General features: G+C 39.9%; 1 protein-coding gene across 9 annotated transcripts in view; it reads right to left on the reverse strand.

The window, feature by feature from the left end:
• The window catches only part of mtbp (MDM2 binding protein), a 108881-nt gene that overhangs the window by 85243 nt on the left and 1948 nt on the right, over positions 1-21690 (reverse strand). For 8 of the 9 annotated variants that reach the window (XR_011352151.1, XR_011352152.1, XR_011352150.1 and 5 more), the window contains exons 2-5: positions 9158-9241; positions 3284-3357; positions 1201-1352; positions 431-489 (exon numbers count right to left, since the gene is read on the reverse strand). Coding sequence is in view for 6 of the 9 variants with exons in the window: in XM_069920950.1 (XP_069777051.1) it covers positions 431-489; positions 1201-1352; positions 3284-3357; positions 9158-9241 (369 nt within the window). In the remaining 3 variants the exon portion in view is untranslated. The remainder of the gene's footprint in view (positions 1-430; positions 490-1200; positions 1353-3283; positions 3358-9157; positions 9242-21690) is intronic. The other variant, XM_069920949.1, reaches the window with a different exon arrangement.

A 21690-nucleotide genomic window follows, 5' to 3' on the forward strand; every position in this document is an offset into this window, starting at 1 on the left:
TAAGTACTACAAAAATAAACAGCATTTGCCTGCTTGCTGACAATTATGCATTTTTAATGCATCACCAAGAAACAATGCTGCCAGATTGGCCTGCGCACTCACAAAAGACAAGTAAAGGTAAAATTTTAACCTGTTAATGGTTATGTGGTCCTCAGAAATAACTCAATTACACAAAATGAAAGCTTAAGAAAAACACATGCTAAAAATCTGAAGTAGAAAATGCTGGAAACACTTCACAGGTCAGGCAGCATCTGTGAAATCACTAATCCATGCCAATTTCCAGCATAACTTATTACGAGGTAAAAAGAGCACATTTTAAGATAGTGAAAAATTGACATCCATCTGCCTGTCAATACTGCATTTAACGCAAATATGAAACTTCTCAAAGTTGCAAGACAAAGATTCTTGTGGAAAGTGTATGGAGAGTTACCAGGAGGAGGAAGTTTATCCGCAAGTCGATGAAGACTCTCAGCTGCCTCTTCAAATAACCTACAAAACACAAGTATATATTTTTCACATTTCCAATTTATCTTTATTACCTCAATATACACATCAGTATTTTCAAAAGCTCAATGATACGTACACAGAACAAAATATTACACCACAATACAGACAACTGAACCCATGATGTTGTGCGACTCATATAAACCTACCAAAAATTAAATTAAATCCTACCTACCTCATAACCCTCTAAATTTATTTTATCCATGTGCCTGTCTAAGAGTACCTATTGTTCTAGCCTCTATTACCATCCCTGGTAATGCATTTCAGGCACCCACAACTCAAATGAATAAAAAAAATAAGACTGATGTCTCCCCTAAATTTTCCTCCCTTCACTTTGTAAAGATGTCCTCTAGTTTTTGCTATTCCTACACTAGAAAAAAAGTACTGACTGTCTACCTTATCTATGCCTCTCATAATCTTGAAGAGCCATCTTCAAAAATAAGGTAAATCTCAGAATTGGGATTAACAATTAACATGGGGGGGGGGGGGGGAGGGGGGAAAGAGAACAAATCCTGATGGGCAAAATGTCGATTTGATCAAAGCAATGCAGCATTCAGAACTTTGTACCTTTTGGAGTCAATGAGGGTTCTGGTCCAAAACTTTGACCATTCATTATCTCCCACTGATGCTGCTCAGCTCACTGAGTTCTTCCAGCAGATTGCTTTTACAGTGAATGATATTCAAGACGATACTTACTCAGACAAGGATGGACAATCTTTCATGTCGTTGTCCTCTTCTTCACAAGCATTTGCGTTATTCAGATATTCTTGTATTAATGTTGGTATAGATTCTTCACAATCAGTGACCTGTGCACTGGAACTAATTTCCTCCCACTCTGTATTACAGAACTAGAAAGAAAAAAAAATACTGATCCTAACTCACAGCAAAATGGGATGTGAGGCTTTTGGTGTTTTCCTTTATTATAAAGCACTTGGATTTTTTTAATTGGATTTCGTACAGAGATGCATGCACAAAATGTTGGTTCACATTCTATGATCAGTGGCTGATTCCCACAAAGGTTTAATAACATCTATGTTGCAGATTTCACATCTAATTAACTTTCATCCTGGAATCAGTTAATAGGAATCTCTCAACATAATTTTAAAGAGATGAGTAGGTAATTAAAATGAAGAAATGCTAGAAACAGCAAACCAGGAGGTAAGAAGCAAATGTTATGATTCACTTCTATAATTTTTGGGAAATGAAATAAAGGCCAGGCTATATTCTATTATAGTAGAATTTAAAATAATTTTTAAAATTTATATTTGAAAAATCAACAGGATGAACATAAAATGGAATAAACACATTCAAGAAATGTAAATAAAAATGGAAAGTGGTGAAAAAACTGGTCAGGCAGCATCTGTGGAGAGGTAAACTGTCGAAGTTTCAGTCTGCTACTCTTTATTGACCTTTTTTCCACAAATGCTGCCTCATTTGCTGCGTCTTTCCAGCCCTTTCCTTTTGCTTTCTGATTTTCCAGCAGTTGATTTTTAATTTTCAGTGACCAGTAATCTATAAAAACAGTTTCTCTGGGCAAAAGAAGTTATTTAGCAGGAACTACCCAATGCCATTAAAAACACAGTGACACTTCATTCAACAAGACATTAATTTTCCTCAACGGTTTAAAAACAAAAATAGTGCATAAAAATTCCATTCAGTATCTCCCTCTGTGAGGCCTTCAGCGGCCTACCCGATGGAACAGCAGGGAATCGTTGACAGCAACTTCCATTTCTAACTGCCCACGTGCAAGCTCCACAATTTCTTGTCACGCTTTCAGTGAATGCTGACAATTTCACTTTCATTTCAATCATACAAACCAGGAAATTGAACCCCCTGCCCTGATGACGCCTCGATATGCTGAGGATTTCTATCAATTCTAACAAACCAAGAATTAATGGTCAGAGAAATCATCAGGTGACAAAGCAGAACAACAACAGTTAAGATCTTCTCAGACTGCTTGCCAAATAAAAATTACCAAAACTATCTATTACCATTCTTTCTGTATTTTCAGCGATATATTTAAAATGTATTTTAAAGCTTAGTCATACAGCACGGTAACAGGCCATTTCAGCCCAAAAGTCCAGGCTGCCCAATTTAGATCCACTTCACCTATATCCCCGGTATGTTGCGAACGGTGAGAGGAAAGCAGAGCCCCTGGGGAAAACCCATGTACACGGGGAGAACATACAAACTCCTTACAGACACTACAGGATTTTAACCCCGGTCCTGATCACTGGCGCTGTAGGGGTGTTGCGCTCACCGCTGCACTCTCTGTTCCGCCCGCCACGCCAACCATGCCACCCATCCAGTGTCATGACTTTTAGAGGAAGATGGAACATTCGATGAACGTTTATACATTACCAGCTTTAGCATTGCTCATTTAGATTTACTTTCTTTCATTATCAACACGATTAGCATCGTAGTTAACGCACAGCTACAACAGTTTGTTCGAATCTGGTGCTGTCTGTTAGAAGTTTGAGGAGTTTTTAACACGAGTTTCCTCCAGATGCTCCAGTTTCCTCCCATCCTCCAAATATACAGGATTTGTCGGATAATTGGCATATTCAGCCAACATGGGTTCTTGGCCTGTTACCATGTTGTACCTCTAAATTGTGTTATTGATAGATTTTCTGAAAAACAAATTCAGCTGTCTATTCCATACTTTGTAATAAAGATGACCACTAGGCTCACTGAAAGATCCCATTCTTCCATTAATTGTTCCTATCTCGCATCCTCCCACATTCTCACCAATTCCCCACAGATTCCCTGCTTTCCTCACCTGTGAAAAGCCACGGATTGTTTGAATGGCAAAAAACCATTTTTGTGGGGTTGGAACTCCAGTTATTGAGCAGGCTGCAAAAAAATTAAAGAGTCAGAGATTACACCACAACATCTCAACTGCTAACCTATTATGAGAAGTGATTTAAAATGAAAATATTGAAGCTGTCGGAACTCATCATCACATTAAAGGCAAGGTCAGAAAATACAACATTCATAGGAAAAAAATTGAACATAAAATCTTGGGGAAATTTGCAATGGGAAAAAGAAAATTAAAATAATTTTAATTGACCGACCTGAATTAAGATGTTGCAAGTGTTAGGAAGCACTGTACCCAGTAATTGGCATGTCTATGACATGATAATCAAAGAATCTTGGGGATCCAAAAGTTACAAAGAAAAGAAGAATGTTGGCAGATTTGAAAGTAAAAGGATGAGAATTTCAAAAACTTTCCTTTACCCAGATCATTTTACTCAGCTCAGCTACCCAGTCATTAGAGAGTCACAAGTTTAAATCCCACATTTAAACCCTGGAATTTAAATTCAGTCAAAATTCTGCAATTTAAAAAATAACAAACTTTGTTAACAATGACCACAAAGAAATAACGCCTTATAAAATCTCATCCATTCACTCATGCATTATCTGTCCGCCCTCTAAACATGTTATAGCATGACTGAGATTAAAAGCCACTCAATTGTACCATAACCATTATTTTATAGCAATAAAAGGATACAACTGGAAGACTCATCCATAGACCTAGGCTCCAAATGTCAATACAGATCTCCTCTCAGCTGAAATTGCAAAGTCCTCCTTGACAGTCTGCTGTCTAAATTGGGCAGGTTATCTATAGCCCCTTTCACACTTGCATCCCACTAAATCAGCCATTCAGTGGCCCGGGATTGGAATGGGGGTTTGGCCTTTCACACTAGACTACTCCTAACTGGGACACTGAACACTCTCACACTTGCAAGGATTTATCCCCGGTGTTTGGTCTGTTTTACCTTTAACCGGAAGTCCCTGCATGACACATCACTTCCTTCTTTTGCATGCCATCTCATTCTATACAATGGCCGACCTCAGACAGATCGCCTCGGATGTCCAGAATATCTCTGAATCCATCACCACATCTTTATCAGCCAATCTGCAAATTGGTGCAAAGAGCAACTGATCTTACAGGCTAGGGAACTCCTGATCTCATGTGCAATAATTTCAATGATTTCTTGCGTAGAACTTGTGAAGTGTTTGAGGAGGAGAGATTGGCTGAGCAGAGAATCAGCCGTAGAAAGCGCTTGTTTTTAATGAACTATCTTGAACACGTACATAATAGCAGAAGGATGTGGAAGAGGGAGAGACCTGAGGGACCTGTATTCTTGGATCAAGTTTTTAAAAAATACAATGATACCCAGTGGCGTGAGAATCTACGACTGTGTCATGGCACATTTGATTTCACTGTTGGGATACTGGGGCCACACCTAAGGTGCAAGAACACAAAATGCAGAAGACCTCTGGAACTTCTTGTCAGACTTGCATTAGCATTGTGGTGGTATGCCACTCCTGGAGAGTATCGTTCCATCAGTGTGCTTTTTGGTGTTAGTTCCTCCACTGTATTCACAGTGGTGAGGCAGGTGACCTCAGCGGTGAAAAAGTACCTCATGTCCTGTTTCATACGGTTGCTGACTGGGGAGCATCTTCAAGAGACTATGGAGGCATTTGAAAGAAGGGGTGGTATTCAATGTGTGCTGCAGCCATAGATGCAACACATATTCCCATCATTGCTCCACAGGATGATCCAGCATCCTAGCATAATCGAAAAGGATGGCGTTCCATCATTCTTCAAGTTGTTGTTCACCACAACTGCTGATAAGGTTGATCTTTCCATTATTAGTATTTATCCTCACTTGAAAATATAAGCATTAAGTGGTTTGAGCTGTCAACCTCTGTGCTTGCAACTTCAAGGATGTCTATGCGGAATGGCCAGGTAGCGCCCATGATTCTCGTGTTCTTGTCAACTCTCCGATTTATATAATTGCTGAAGATGCAGATGGTCAGCTATTCCCCAGTGACGTAAATGATTTTGAACAGTGAATCTTGATGCCTTAACAAGTGCATGAACCCCAGCTTTGCCACTGTTCCCTTCTGCTCCTTCTCATCCAAACAATCTATTTGATTGTATCACTGGTCTCCAGAAATGTGAATGGTGTGGAAATACCTGCGCATTTGATCGGGGATCCTGCCTACCCACTGTGAAAATTGCTGATTTAGGGGTTCACACAACATCACATCATTGATCACTGTAAGAGCTCATTCAACTTCAGACAAAACTCCGCTTGAATGGAGAATATATTTGGTCGTCTCAAAGATCACTTGAGGTGCCTGTCCAAACTAATAAATATTAATACCGCCTTTGTAGCTGTTCCCTGCTGTGTCTTGCATATCTACGGACTTAACAAGGAGCACTTCCTGGAAGAGTGGAGGACTGAAGTCTCCGATCTCCCTCCTCCCAGAAAGTGTCCCTTACAGTGGTGCTACAGGCCGTGGTGCTACAGGCCGTGGTGCTACAGGCCGTGGTGCTACAGGCCGTGGTGCTACAGGCCGTGGTGCTACAGGCCGTGGTGCTACAGGCCGTGGTGCTACAGGCCGTGGTGCTACAGGCCGTGGTGCTACAGGCCGTGGTGCTACAGGCCGTGGTGCTACAGGCCGTGGTGCTACAGGCCGTGGTGCTACAGGCCGTGGTGCTACAGGCCGTGGTGCTACAGGCCGTGGTGCTACAGGCCGTGGTGCTACAGGCCGTGGTGCTACAGGCCGTGGTGCTACAGGCCGTGGTGCTACAGGCCGTGGTGCTACAGGCCGTGGTGCTACAGGCCGTGGTGCTACAGGCCGTGGTGCTACAGGCCGTGGTGCTACAGGCCGTGGTGCTACAGGCCGTGGTGCTACAGGCCGTGGTGCTACAGGCCGTGGTGCTACAGGCCGTGGTGCTACAGGCCGTGGTGCTACAGGCCGTGGTGCTACAGGCCGTGGTGCTACAGGCCGTGGTGCTACAGGCCGTGGTGCTACAGGCCATACGTGAGGCTATAATGACAGTCATTTGTGGAAATGAGAATAATGACTGAATATAATCCTATAGAAGTCTATAAAACTTTATTGCTTGTCCTTGAACATAGTGCAACTGCTAAATTCAAAATTTAAAATAACAACTGTATAATAATCATTGGAACTTTATATACAACATCAATGTAAATATGGACAATAAATGTCCATAAAGGCAGTGCAAAAACTTTCTTGAATAAAATGTTAACATCTTTAAAACATACATTTGGCAACTTTTTGTTCACATTGACCAACTTGACTTCAACCTACCACAGAATTGTAAACTTTACAATTTTGGTGATGAATGAACGATGTAAACTGATCATTCAACATTCTCATCCTCCAGCAAGTGAAGGTAGGAGCCAAGATAATGGCCAATAATGCTTGATCAGCTGAACCCTCAGCACTTAATGTTGACGAGTGTGTCCCACCCGAGGGTTTTATAAAGGTTGGGATGTAGGCTTGGTGCACCACTGGAGACGGAAGACGGCCACTGGAAAGGGAATGCTGTGTAGGTTGGCAATAGGGAGGAGAATGGAATGGGGAGGGCTGATGGTGGTGCATGGCATGAGCATGTAACAAGGCATGTGGCATCATGATGGCAGAAATTGGTTGGAATGATGGGGAGGCTGGTGGGAAGGGGGATACAGAAGGCCTGCCAAAGGTGGAAGGAGACTGAATGGTGGAGGGCCGAGGTTGGACTCGCCCAATCACTTTGATTGATGAGGCTAGTCTGCTTATAACTGCTCTCTGTGCCTGCATCTCCTATCGAATCTCCGTTATCAGGCGTGCCAATTTTCAGCCTGGTATGCCTGTTACAGTGCCATCTGTTGTTCCTGAATCAGCCTCTGTAATGTCTCAGCCTGCCTCTCCCTTCTGTCTTGTTCTCTTTCATGGTCCATTTGATCTATTTTGACTAAGAGCACACGCATATAATTTGCCGCCTCCTGCCACTTCATGGGCTTCTTGCGTCTCAGCCTCCTTCTCGCACCTACATATTAGTGAGACAAGTATGTGAATTAAATGCCACGCCCTCACTTTTAATTCAAACATGATTTTTCCTTGAGCAGATTAGTTACGAATCTAATCAGCTCCCAGTATAGCAGGAGGTGTTATCCCCGTATTATCGCCAGTTGATGTCAGGTCAGTTGCCATATGCTGATCAGCCAAGGTTGTGACAGGAGATGAGGCAGCAGTAGAGGTTGAGGTACTGGGGGAGGGGAGGGCACCAGGAGCAGATGAGGGATGAGGGGTGGTTGATGGGTCTGTTGGAGATGAGGCACAAGGGGCATACTGTGTATGCACCTCACCCTCCTCATCCTTCCCTCCACTTCAGGTTGAAAACTGGGTTGAGGGGATCACGCATCAGCCCCCCTCAAAGCCTGAAGGTTTCCCACAAGGGCATGGTGTCACCTGCCTGCTTGAACCCCAGATGTCGTAAGCAAGATTAAAATAAGTCCAGTCCCAGCGGTCTGCGCCCTCGTCCTGTTATGGTCCATGACCTGGCGCAGCCTCCTCTTGAGTGTTTTAAATTTGTTGATAACCTATCTCTTGTCTCTTTTATACCTCAGTTCCCTGAGCTTTGTGGCAATTCCCTCATAAAATCAGCCATCCTTAATTGTGTCCGTTAACTCATAACCTAATGCCTCCTCCAATCTTAATGTTAGAAGCTGCTGCACCTCCCTATCACCCTGTTTGCAGAAGCCATTATTTTTGTTCCATTTTAACCTTTTTCATTGATTTGAACCCAAATAAATTCTGATCTTATGAATCACAGCACGTAACAAGCCCAGGCAATTTGCCTGCTAACTGCAGAGGAGAGATGGAGGAGGAGTGTCTGGATTACTTTCACTCCAGCATGTCTGCAGTTCACTTCCACCCAGACCCTGACATGAACACACAAAAAATTATGTCATTTGAATCCCACAATGCAATTGCCCATTTCACACTTGCCTGATCACAATGCCGTTGTCTGCAGATGCCGGGGATTGTACTCGGGGTCGAAGCCATCAATTCCCGGCGTGAGATGATGTCATCGGACACCATCGTTGAGCAGATTTTGCTTTCACACTTGCTGCTTTAAAGGCCAATTGGCGATTGATTCCTGGGATCACTTGCAAGTGTGAAAGGAGCTTATTTATACTGAACCATACTGAATAGAGAACAGGCCAGACCCCTCACCACAACCCAGGATAAATCCTGTCCCTACAGCAAGACAAATCCACCTAAGGTACACAGGGCATGCAAAAGCTCTGGAAGCCCTCAACACTGACTCCCAATTCCATTAAATCTAATGGCACCTGCTGAAACATGGGAAAGAAAATATCCTCTTGACTACCTCTGAGTTGCTGAACTGGTGCCCTCCATGCTGAAGACCACTTGAAAGAAACACAACTGGCACATAGTTGCTTCAGAGTGCTCCATCTACAAAATGCACAGTGGATACCTGCTTAGGCCACTCCAACATTATCTCCTAAACCTGCAACCTCTGCAAGGACAGGGGCAGCAAGCACACAGGAAAACCACAACCTCTAAAATGAACACCATTCTCACTTGGAAATATATTGTTCATCCTCCATTGTCACTGTCTAAATCCTGGTCATCTTGTCCAACAGCAATATGGCAGTACATTCAACAAAAGAAATGCAAGAGGGCAAGGAGTTGGATCACCATCACAACATCAAAGAGAATTAAATATGAAATATTGGCTTACATGAAACAGTCAAGAATTTAATGTTGAATTCAAAGAGATTCACACGTTGAAAACACACATTATTAAATTTATTACCTGGAAGGGTGGTCAGTCTTGAACTTGTTGATGTGCAGCAGCTTTTTCTCAGGTGTTCATCAATACATTTAATGGCAGTTAGCTCTGTTACACGAGAGTAATGTTAAAGTACAGTTGTCACATACAATCGAACAAGAAAATTAGACCTAAAAGATCACAACACCACAGGGGTAAGCAAGAAAATCTGCAGATGCTGGGGTTGAGCACAATGCCGAAAAATCCTGGAGAAACTCAGCACAATTTGCAGCATCCAAAGGCAGGTGACTTTTTGGACCTGTGGCCCTTCATCAGGAATGTGAAAAATCAAGCAAACATTGAAAAGCAGGTGGGACTATAGAAGAGAAAGAAGCTGAGGTGAAAGGTATTATTTAACTTTCCTATACCATAGCAACCCGATTTGGTTGATACTTTTTTTTTGTTTGAATCCTTCCCATAAGGGCTTAATAGGTAATATTTACAATAATTTATTAAAATTGTAATCGATCTCTAATGATAAAATTAGAGGAGTTTGGGAATTGGAACTTCAGTCACTTCTCCCAGAGGAACTTTGGGAAAGGATTTTTAGAATGGTCCACACCTCTTCATTATATGCCCGACATACATTGATTCAGTTTAAAGTGGTACATTGGGTTCATATGTCTAAAGATAAATTGGCCTCTATCTTTCCTATGTTAGTCCTTTGTGCGATAGATATAAATCACAAGTGTTCACACTAACACATATGTTTTGGTCTTGATCTGTATTGGAGAAGTACTGGGCAGATATTTTCAAGACTTTGTCAATTATACTGGATATTAGATTGCAACCTAATCCACTGACTGCTATTTTTGGAATTATAGTTCCAGAGGTGGGCCGAGTTCCCACTTCTGCACATCGGGTTGTAGCATTTACTAAACTGTTGGCCAGAAAAGCCATTTTATTTAAATAGAAAGCTCCTAATTCGTCTACTTTGATGCAATGACTCTCTCAAGCTATGTCATGTTTAAGTTTAGAAAAAATTAGAAGTTGCACTTTTGATACTTCTATTAAGTTCAAAGAGACTTGGCATTCTTTTATAAACTATTTTTGCATGAGTTAATCTGCATTCTGACTTCACTTTGCAGACTGTTTGGGATTTCTGTTGATTTTTTTGTTAATTGGTAAGGTCCAGATAAATAGTTTGTATTAATCTGTTGTAGTGAACTCTCATTTTAGGTGACCCAGCCTCTTTGTTTATTTTGGTAGGTTAGATGGGGTTTTAACAATAATTTTTTTCTCTTTTTTGAATATTCCAAAATGAGGAGAAAGGAATAATATTGTTGTTTCTGTGTTTACTATTTGATTCTCCATTCTATTCTCCTCATGTATTGTTTACTATAATATGTTTAATAAAAAGATTAAAAAGAAAGAAACTAACATTCCACGTTTTTGAAAAAAGGGAGAGGGCAGAGAGCAAAGATAGTTCTGATAGGACAAGAAAGGGAATTAGATAGGGAGATGGAAGAAAGGAGATGTCTCCCTCTGAAAGACAGAAACCTGGGGAGGGAGTCAACCGAAATTGGCATAGTCGATATTGATACTGTCAGTTGGAAACTTTGATAGTCATCTGCCGCTAGTAGGTTTACCACAGCCAGATTTTTAGGGTATTACTACCTTTGGGTGGGTTTTTTTTGTATTTCTCTGTTATTTTTTTTTGAGGGGTTTTTTTCTTGGAAGAATTATAGAGGAGAGCATTATTTTATAGTATGTTAATATATTAGCAGTTAAAAAAAGATGTCTAAATTGCAATTGTGCAACTTTTAATGTTCAGGGGTTAAATAATCCAATTAAGAGAAAGAGAACAATGGCTTATACAAAAAAAATGAAAATTGATATTGCTTTTTTACAAGAAACACATTTGACTGAAAAAGAACATTTGGAATTGAAAAGAGATTGGGTTGGTCATGTTTTTTCTTCTTCTTTTAATTCTAAGGCAAGAGGAGTAGCGATTTTGATTCATAAAAATTTACCATTAATTTTTAGAGGGGTACGCTGGCAGAGTATTGAGAGTGAACTGTACATTTTTTGCTGAATTTTGGACTTTGTTGAATCTTTATGCCCCTAATATAGATGATGAGTGGTTTATTTCAGAAGCTTTTTTATTGTTAACTCAAGCTAATGAAAATGTTTTAGTTGGTGGTGATTTTAACTGCGTTTTGGACCCTTTATTGGATAGAAATCCAAAAAGTATAAGGAAATCAAAGATGGCAACACAAATTAATGCGTTAATGAAAGATTTAAATTTGGTGGATATTTGTAGAAATGTTAATCCTACTGAGAAAGATTTTTCTTTTTATTCTTCACGACATGATTCGTTTTCTAGAATTGATTTATTTTTGGTATCAGCACATTTACAAGGTAGAGTATTAAGAGCTGAATATAAAAGTAGAGTTATATCAGATCATTCATTATTACTTCTTTCTTGTGAAAGTTCTGAGGTAGTACGTCCGTCGTTTAGATGAAGGTTTAATGCAATGTTATTGAAAAAAACAGAGTTTGTTACTTTTGTTAAAGAACATATCTCTTTACTTTTGACCGAGAATGTTAAGCCTGTGGATAGTCATTTTGTAATATGGGATGCTTTAAAAGCTTATTTGAGGGGGAAGATTACTAGTTATTCTACCAAAGTTAAGAAACAATATATAGCGGAAAGTTTAGAGTTAGAAAATAAGATTGTTGAGTTAGAGAAAGATTTTCAGAAAGATGTAACAGAAGATAAAAAAGTTGCATTAGCGAGGTTGAAATTACATGATAATACTTTACAAACTTATCAGTTTGAGCACTTAATTAATCGATCTAAACAACGTTATTACGAGTTGGGGGAAAGAGCTCATACAATACTTGCTTGGCAATTGAAAGCTGAACAGACATCTCGGACTATTAATGCTGTTAAGAAGAATTCAAAAGTTACTTACAAACTTCAGGAAATCAATGACCAGTTTTATTCATTTTATTTGAAATTATATACTTCTGAGGGGAAACAGGATAATGGTTCTATTGATTCTTACTTATCTAAATTAAAGTTACTGGTATTAGATGGAAATGATGTTCATGAACTGGAATCTCCATTTACGGATTTTGAAATTAAGGAAGCTATTCAAGAAAAGCCTAATGCAAAGTCCTCAGGGGATGATGGATTCCCTGTGAAATTTTATAAACCCTTTTATGATGATTTTTCTAATGAATTTGGAGAAGTGTTGAATCAAGTTACTGAAGATCAGAAGTTACCAGGATCATGTTCAAGTGCTTTAATAACTGTCATTCCAAAAAAAAAAGAGATCCATTAAAAGTGTCTTCATATAGATCTATTTCTTCATTAAATGTAGATTATAAAATTATAGTGAAAGTATTAGCTAATAGACTTGCTAAATATTTACCCAAATTGGTACACATTGATCAAACAGGTTTTATTAAGAATAGAAATGCATCAGACAATATATTTCGATTAATTACCTTCTTCAATGCATATTGAAAGCAACTTAACCATCCTATGGTGGTTGCATTAGATGCAGAAAAGGCTTTTGATAGGGTTGAGTCGGATTTTTTTTATTTAAAGTGTTAGAGAAATTTAAATTTGACCCTCTTTTTATTGGTTGGGTTAAGGCTTTATATACGAACCCGATTGCTAGGGTGGTGACAAATGGACAGATTTCTTTACCAGTTAAATTGACTCGTTCAACTCGACAGGGCTGCTGTTGTCACCAGCCTTATTTGCATTGGTTATTGAACCATTAGCTCAGGCTATTAGACAAAATGAGGAAATTAGAGGGATGATGGTTAAAAATGAAGAATATAAAATTAACTTATTTGTGGATGATGTGTTGGTATATTTGATGGAACCGAAATGGTCGTTGAAACAATTGCAAGACTGTTTGCTGAAATTTGGAGAACTATCGGGATATAAAGTTAATTGAAATAAAAGTGAAATTTTACCAGTTGGAGTGGGAGATTATTCTGAATTTAAAACAATTACAAAATTAAGATGGACAAGTAAAATTAAATATTTAGGTGTGTTTATGGATATGAATTATCAATCATTATATCAATTAAATTATGTACCTATATTAAGATGAATTAAAGCATATTTTATTAAGTGGAAAGATCTTCCATTAACTTTGATTGGTCGAGATAATTGTATTAAAATGAATATTTTTCCTCAAATTCAATATTTATTTCAGTCACTACTTTGTTTACTTTCTACGCGCTTTTTTCAAGATTTGAATAAAGCAGTGCAAGAGTTTTTATGGAAAGGTAAATTAGCCCAAGTGGCATTGCATAGACTTACATGGAAGTATACATTGGGTGGACTACAATTACCACATTTTCAAAATTATTATGAAGTTGCCCAGTTGAAGTTTATTAGTAAATACATTAATTTATATTTCATTGGAATTTGATTTTACAGCAATATGATATGCCAATATTGAAACACTTGTTAAAGATCTGGATTAAAAAAACAGGGTGTTAGGATTGTTATTAAACATTTTTCAATGTTTAATATCAATTTAAAGATTTGGGATTCTAAAGGTATAAAGACAATACAAGATTGTTTTGTAGAAGGGCAATTTCTTTCTTTTAATCAATTGAGAGAAAGATTTGATATACCTGTAAATTCTTTGTTTGCATATTATCAACATAGAGCTTTGATAAAAGATAATTATGGTAGAGAGATGATTTTACCTACTTTGTCGAGATTTGAATCTTTGATTTCCTCTATACCAAAAAAGGGTTATATTTCAGTTATGTATAATTTGTTACAAGATAGTATGGATAAGACAGATTGGGAGAAATCTAAACATAAATGGGAGAGTGATTTAGTATTTATTTTTCCCAAATATGATTGGGTGAATATGTGTCAGGACAATGTAATTAGATTGTAAGATATGGAATAATTAATTATAATTTTTTATATCAATTATATTTGACCCCAGAAATGTTAAAAAATATGGGTTTAGTAATTTGGATTCTTGTTTTAGATGTGGGTGATGTATTGGAACCTTTCTACATGCTGTTTGGAATTGTGTTAAGGTTCAATCATTTTGGCAAGGAATTAAAGTAGTTTTGGAGAAATTGTATAATTTTATATTACCGTTAGATCCAACGATTTTCTTGTTGGGAAATTTGTATTTGTTAAGGGGAATGGGATTGGATAAAATTCAAATTGCTTTTGTATGTTTGGTATTATCAGTAGCGCGTAAATGTGTTGCTAGTTCTTGGAAAGATGATACTGAGATTAATATAGCATGTTGGCACAATGAATTGAAAGTATGTATTGTTATGGAAAAAATTACTTATAATTTACATGATAATTATTCTTCTTTTGTTAGTAAGTGGTCTCTGTATTTGAAATATATGCACTTAGATATACTTTGAAATGTTATTAACATTTATAATATATTTTTTAATATATATCTATATATTTTTTGCTCCCTTAAGGGAGTTGGCTGTAGGGGTGGGAGGGTGGGATGGGTGTTAATGTAAAATTTTCTTTGATTATTTCTATATTGTGTGTTATGTTTTTATCTTTTAAATAAAGTTTGAAAAAAAAGGAGTACTAGATGCACTATTCTGGCCTTGTTCCTGCTCTGAATCTTTATATTTCCAACAACCCCCCCCCCCCACCCCCGAGACATCAATCGTCTTGACTTCACCACGCCCCTCACTTATTCTAATCTCACCCCCTCGAAAAGCTCTGCCCTCCACTATATCATAGATCCTAACCTATCAAACACGCAGGCAAGGGTGGTGCTGTTGTGGTCTGACACACTGATCTCTATCTGGGTGGCCAGATACAGCTCTCAGACATCTCCTCCTACTTACCCCTTGAATAGATCCCCACCAAAATACCAGACACTGTCTCACACAGTATATCTGACCTCATCAATTCCACTCATCTCCCTTCAACAGCCTTCAACATTATTGTTTCCCAACTCCACACTGCCTGATTCTACCTCTTGGTCAAGATCTAAAAACCCAATTGTCTTGGTAAACCCATTGCTTCTGCATGCTCTTGCCTTACCAAACTATAATCCACTTAGCTCAACTCTGTTTTGTTCCCCCAGACCCTACCCATCTATATCCACGATACATCACATGCCCACCATTACTTCAAAAACTTCCAGTTCCATGAACTCAACTGTCTCATCTTTACGAAGAACATCCAATCACTATATACTCCATCTCCCATATCAAAGGCCTCAAAGCTTCGTCATCAACAGCAGACCTAACCAGTCATCCTGAACCACCATCTTCCTGTGGCTGGCATAGCTTGTCTTCACCTCAATACCTGCTCTTTTAACTCATTCCAATACTTGCTCTTTTAACTCATTCTACTTTCTCCAAGTCAAAGTGGTAGCCATTGTTATTCGCATGGGCCCCAGTTATATCTGCCTTTCTGTTTGCTAAGTGGAGCAATCCATTCTACAAGTCTACACAAACAAGCCTCCTCAACTCTTCCCCCCACTACTTCAATTACGACTTTCGTGGTGCCTCATGCACGCAGGAGGAGGTCAAAGACTTTATACACTTTACGGTCAACTTCCACCCAGACCTCAAACTCATTTGGCCATCTCTAGCAACTCAGGAGACAAACGTTCAACAGGTATTTTCTCCAAACCCACTAATTTTCACAGCTACCTCGACTACACTTCTTGGCACCCTATCTCCTGTAAGGATTCCATTACTTTCTCACTTTTCCTCAGTCTCTGTCATATCTACTTCCATGTGAGATCATGCAAGACGTCATCCTTCTTCAAAAAGCATCACTTCCCCTCTACTACTATTAACTCAGCCCTCATCAGCAAACTCTCCATTACCACATATCTGCCCTGGCCTCCTCTGCCTCCAAGCGCAACAAGGACAGGATTCCCCTTGTCCTCTGACAAGAGAGTCAGAAGGGACTCTCTTTTGCTTCTCCTTCTCTCACTGAATAGAGACTGTCTGCCTAAAAGCAGGCAAAAATTAAGATATACCATGCCGGTTACATATTTAATGTTTTATTTTTCTTTGGCTTGGCTTCGCGGACGAAGATTTATGGAGGGGGTAAAAAGTCCACGTCAGCTGCAGGCTCGTTTGTGGCTGACCAGTCCGATGCGGGACAGGCAGACACGATTGCAGCGGTTGCAAGGGAAAATTGGTTGGTTGGGGTTGGGTGTTGGGTTTTTCCTCCTTTGCCTTTTGTCAGTGAGGTGGGCTCTGCGGTCTTCTTCAAAGGAGGCTGCTGCCCGCCAAACTGTGAGGCGCCAAGATGCACGGTTTGAGGCGTTATCAGCCCACTGGCGGTGGTCAATGTGGCAGGCACCAAGAGATTTCTTTAGGCAGTCCTTGTACCTTTTCTTTGGTGCACCTCTGTCACGGTGGCCAGTGGAGAGCTCGCCATATAATACGATCTTGGGAAGGCGATGGTCCTCCATTCTGGAGACGTGACCCATCCAGCGCAGCTGGATCTTCAGCAGCGTGGACTCGATGCTGTCGACCTCTGCCATCTCGAGTACCTCGACGTTAGGGGTGTGAGCGCTCCAATGGATGTTGAGGATGGAGCGGAGACAACGCTGGTGGAAGCGTTCTAGGAGCCGTAGGTGGTGCCGGTAGAGGACCCATGATTCGGAGCCGAACAGGAGTGTGGGTATGACAACGGCTCTGTATACGCTTATCTTTGTGAGGTTTTTCAGTTGGTTGTTTTTCCAGACTCTTTTGTGTAGTCTTCCAAAGGCGCTATTTGCCTTGGCGAGTCTGTTGTCTATCTCATTGTCGATCCTTGCATCTGATGAAATGGTGCAGCCGAGATAGGTAAACTGGTTGACCGTTTTGAGTTTTGTGTGCCCGATGGAGATGTGGGGGGGCTGGTAGTCATGGTGGGGAGCTGGCTGATGGAGGACCTCAGTTTTCTTCAGGCTGACTTCCAGGCCAAACATTTTGGCAGTTTCCGCAAAGCAGGACGTCAAGCGCTGAAGAGCTGGCTCTGAATGGGCAACTAAAGCGGCATCATCTGCAAAGAGTAGTTCACGGACAAGTTTCTCTTGTGTCTTGGTGTGAGCTTGCAGGCGCCTCAGATTGAAGAGACTGCCATCCGTGCGGTACCGGATGTAAACAGCGTCTTCATTGTTGGGGTCTTTCATGGCTTGGTTCAGCATCATGCTGAAGAAGATTGAAAAGAGGGTTGGTGCGAGAACACAGCCTTGCTTCACGCCATTGTTAATGGAGAAGGGTTCAGAGAGCTCATTGCTGTATCTGACCCGACCTTGTTGGTTTTCGTGCAGTTGGATAATCATGTTTTATTACATTACAATAAAAGGAACCTTTAACCTTACCGACCACTCCACCAGCTTCCTCATTCAACGCATCATTCTCTGCTATTTTTTCCACCTACAAGGTGACCACACCACCAGATAGATCTTCTCCCCTCTCTGCCCTCTGCAGGGATTGCTCCCTCCATGACTCCCTCATCCACTCTTCCCTTCCCACCAATTATCCCCTTGATATCTACCCATGTGACTGGAGGAGATGCTCCATTTGCGCCCACACTTCCTCCCTCACCATCATTTGGGGCCCCAAACAGCCCTTCTAAGTGAAGCAACACTTCACGTGAATCTGCAAGGGTCATTTACTACATCTGAAGCTATTGTGTGGCCTCCTCTACATCAGAAAGACTGGATGCAGTCTTGGAGATTGCTTCGTTGAGCACCTTCGCTCTGTACGCTTCAATAGTGGGGATCTCCTAGTGGAAACTCATTATAATATCCTGCCCCATTCTCATGCCAACATATCTGACCATGGTCTCACACACAATAGAGAGCACCCACAATTGAAGGAACAACGTCTCATATTCCATCTGGGCACCCTCCAACCTCTCTCACCATGGGAAACAACTTTGCGACCTCTACACTCTCCATACGTTTCAACATTTGAAATGTTACAATGAGATCTCCCCTAATTCTCCTAAGAGCAGTCAAATATTCCTCCTATCCTCCCCTTTCATCCCCAGAATCATCCTTGTGAACCTCTATTGAAACCCTCTTTAATGTCAACAGCCCAAATCTGCTCACAATATTCTAAGTGAGGTCTCACCAGTGCCTTATAAATCTTGGAATATTCTATTCCTCAAAAAATAAATGCCAGCATTTAATTTGGTTTCTTCACCTACGACTCAACCTGTAAGTTCACCACACAAGGACTCCCAGGACCCTTTGCATCTGGGAATTTTCAATTTTCTCTCCATTTATTTCTTCTACCAAAGTGTATGACCGTACACTTTCCAACATTGTATTTCATTTTCCACTTCTCTGCCAATTCTCCTAATCCGTCTAAGTCCTTCTGCAGCCTCCTTGTTTCCTCAGCACTACTTAATCCTCCACCTACCTTCATATCATTTGCAAACTTGGCCACAAAGCCATTCAATCCATAATTTAAATTATTAATATAAAAATAAAAAGAACCTGCTCCAATACCGACCCCTGTGAACACTACTCACAACTGGCAGCCAACCAGAATATGATCCCTTTATTGACTCTCTACTTCCTGCCAATCTGCTAATCCTACCCATGGTAGCATGTTTCCTGTTATTCCATGGGTTCTTATCTTGTTAAGTAGCCTCGTGCGCAGGACCTTTTCAAAGGTCTTCTGAAAATTCAAGTATACAACATCTACTGCATCCCTTTTATCTAGCCTGCATGTTAATTGCAAAAGGTTTGTCAAGCAAGATTTTCCCTTAAGGAAACCATACTGGCTTAGGCCTATCTTGTCAAGTACTCCATAATCTCATCCTTGACAATCAATTCCAATATCATCCAAATTATTGATGTCAAGTTATAATTTCCTCTCTGCTGCCTCCTTCCCTTGTTGAATAGTGGGATAACATTTGTGATTTTCCAGTCCTCCAGGACCACACCAGAGTTTATTAATTCCTGAAAGATCATTCCCAATACCTCCAGCATTTTACTGCTATTTCTTTCAGAACCTGAGGGGACAATTCATCGGGTCTGAGAGATTTATCTACCCTTACAGCTTTCTGAGCACCTTTTCCCCTGAAATAGTAACTGCTCTCAACTTCCCTTCCCTGATACCCTTGGACATCCAGCACACCACTCATGTTTTCAACAGAGAAGACTGATGCAAAATACTCATTTAGCTCCAAGATTAAATTTTAAATTTAGACCAGTGGTTCTCAACCTTTTTCTTTCCACTCACATGCCACTAAATAGTCCTTATGCCGTAGGTGCTCTATGATTAGTAAAGGATTGCTGAAGGTGGTATGTGGGTGGAAAGAAAAAGTTTGAAAACCACTGTTTTAACCGTACCTAAATGACTCGTTATGTGCACGGTTTCATAACTCCAAAGGAAATGGACCAATGACAATTTTTCTCAAGCAAAATATTTCATTATAAATTGGGTCCAGAGCAGCGATTCTCAACCTTCCCACTCACATACTACCTTAAGCAATCCCTTACTAATCACAGAGCACAGATGCCTTTGGGATTACTTAACGTAGTATGTAAATGGAAAGAAAAAGGTTGACAACCACTGTTGTAGACTGTACGTCTAGGTTCAAGAACAGTTTCTTTCCAACAGTTAACAGATTCTTGAACTTACTAATAATAGACTGCTCAGACATTACAAAAGAACTGTTGGCACAAGAATTTTTGTGACTATCTTGTGTATTTAATTAGATTAAATTAAGAGACAATTGTTTACTGTTATAGTTTGTCTTTCCAAGTAACTGTTTGACTGCAGTAAGAAAGATTTCCAGCCTATATATACATTGCACAATGACAATAAACTCATCTTCATCCTGGGATGGTTGGTTTGCCAAATAAGCACTGATTGAGAAAGGAGGTCTTCATTCTCTGGATCTTAAAATAAAGAGAAATTAACTCATTAAATTATAATTTTTTTTATTCATGCTGACAAGTTGGATGTAATGAGTGTGCTTTCCCTGGCAGAGGAGTCTAAAACTAGAGTGTCATGGAATAAGAGATTGGAGATGAAATTTCATTCTGAAGGGCTGTGGAGATTCAGTCATTTAGTCCATTCAATACAGAGAACCATAGCTTTCTGATCAAGGGATTATGGTGATAATGCAGGAATATGGATCTTCGGTACAAATTAAAGAAGATGTCGATGAGCTGTGGTGCAGGATTGAAATGTCAGATGTTCTATTCCTGTTCCTAATTCTTTATTTCTTCTCATCCATGCTCTCAGTCTTCAAGATATACAGCATGTAAATCAGCCTGTTAGTCATCGAATCTGTGCCAACCATCGAGGAAACATTTACCTTCATCCTACAGTGATCCTATTTTATTTTTTCCACATTCCCATCAACTAATCCCAGACTGCACCAATCTCTATATACCAGTGGTAATTTAAAATCAACAATTAATGTACCAAACTGCAATTTTTTTGGGACATGGGAGAAACCCAGACCTCCCCTTGGACAATTCACATGGTTATAGGGAAAGTATGCAAACTCCAAGTAGATGAAGATTGAACCTGGGCTCTCTGGAGCTGTGAGGCAGTAACTCTATGAGATGGTGACTCTGTCACTATGTTGCCCACAATGCTGTAAAAAGTTAATTGAAGGCAACTGAGGAAAGCTGGTAAAGTGAAATGAAGACAAAGGTTATCACTGGCTCAAGGTATACTTCTTTCTTTATAGTCCAGAATCATCCTGGAATAGGAGGAGGCTATTGTGGCAGACACACAACTGGGTTGCTTTTCCTGTTCTGAAGATTGCTCAGCCTGAGCTGCCACTTCACAGTTAAGTCAAACTCACCATAATTTCATTTTCAAAAGACCACTGATCAATTTCTTACTCCCCTCCAAGCCAAACAAATATTTTTGTCATCTATTGTTTCATTAAAATATTAGAAAAACCTATTTAGTTTATAAAACTTCAACCATATATTTCTGACATTACATAGTGACTATGCATTCAAAGTATTTCACTGGTTCTAAGCACTTTGTGAAAGAAGCTGATGAAAAGTGAGCTTTGTATCCATAGTCCTGCAACATTGACTCTTTTTCTCTCACAGCCCTATGTTTTTTTTAATTTTGGTTTTATAATTTAAACTTTTCTACAGCTCCAGAAGCCAGTACATCAGAGCAACTGTGAAGGTGGCACACCAACACCTCGATTTTCTGTGAAGTCTGAGGAAATTTGGCATGTTGGCCATTTCTTTATCAAACTTCTACAGCTATACTGTGGAAAGTACACTGATTGCTTGTATCATAACCTGGTTTGGAATGACAAGTGCCTAGGAATACAAAAAGCAGCAGAAAATGGCAGCAACCTACCAACCACTGAAGATGCAGCTTCAAGAAGACAACCAACATCATAAAAGACCCCCTTCAACCTTATCACAAATTTCTTTCTGCTGCTAACTTGAGGCAGAAAGTACAGAAGCCTGACATCTAGAATTTTCAGGTTCAAAAACATTTTCTATCCCCAACAGCTATCAGGCTCTTGAACCGCTCTGTTCTCCTCAAACAATAACCTACTCTGGGTCCAGCAAAAGATCCAA

Source organism: Narcine bancroftii, chromosome 2 (assembly GCF_036971445.1).
Source record: "Narcine bancroftii isolate sNarBan1 chromosome 2, sNarBan1.hap1, whole genome shotgun sequence".
Taxonomy (NCBI): Eukaryota; Metazoa; Chordata; class Chondrichthyes; order Torpediniformes; family Narcinidae; genus Narcine; species Narcine bancroftii.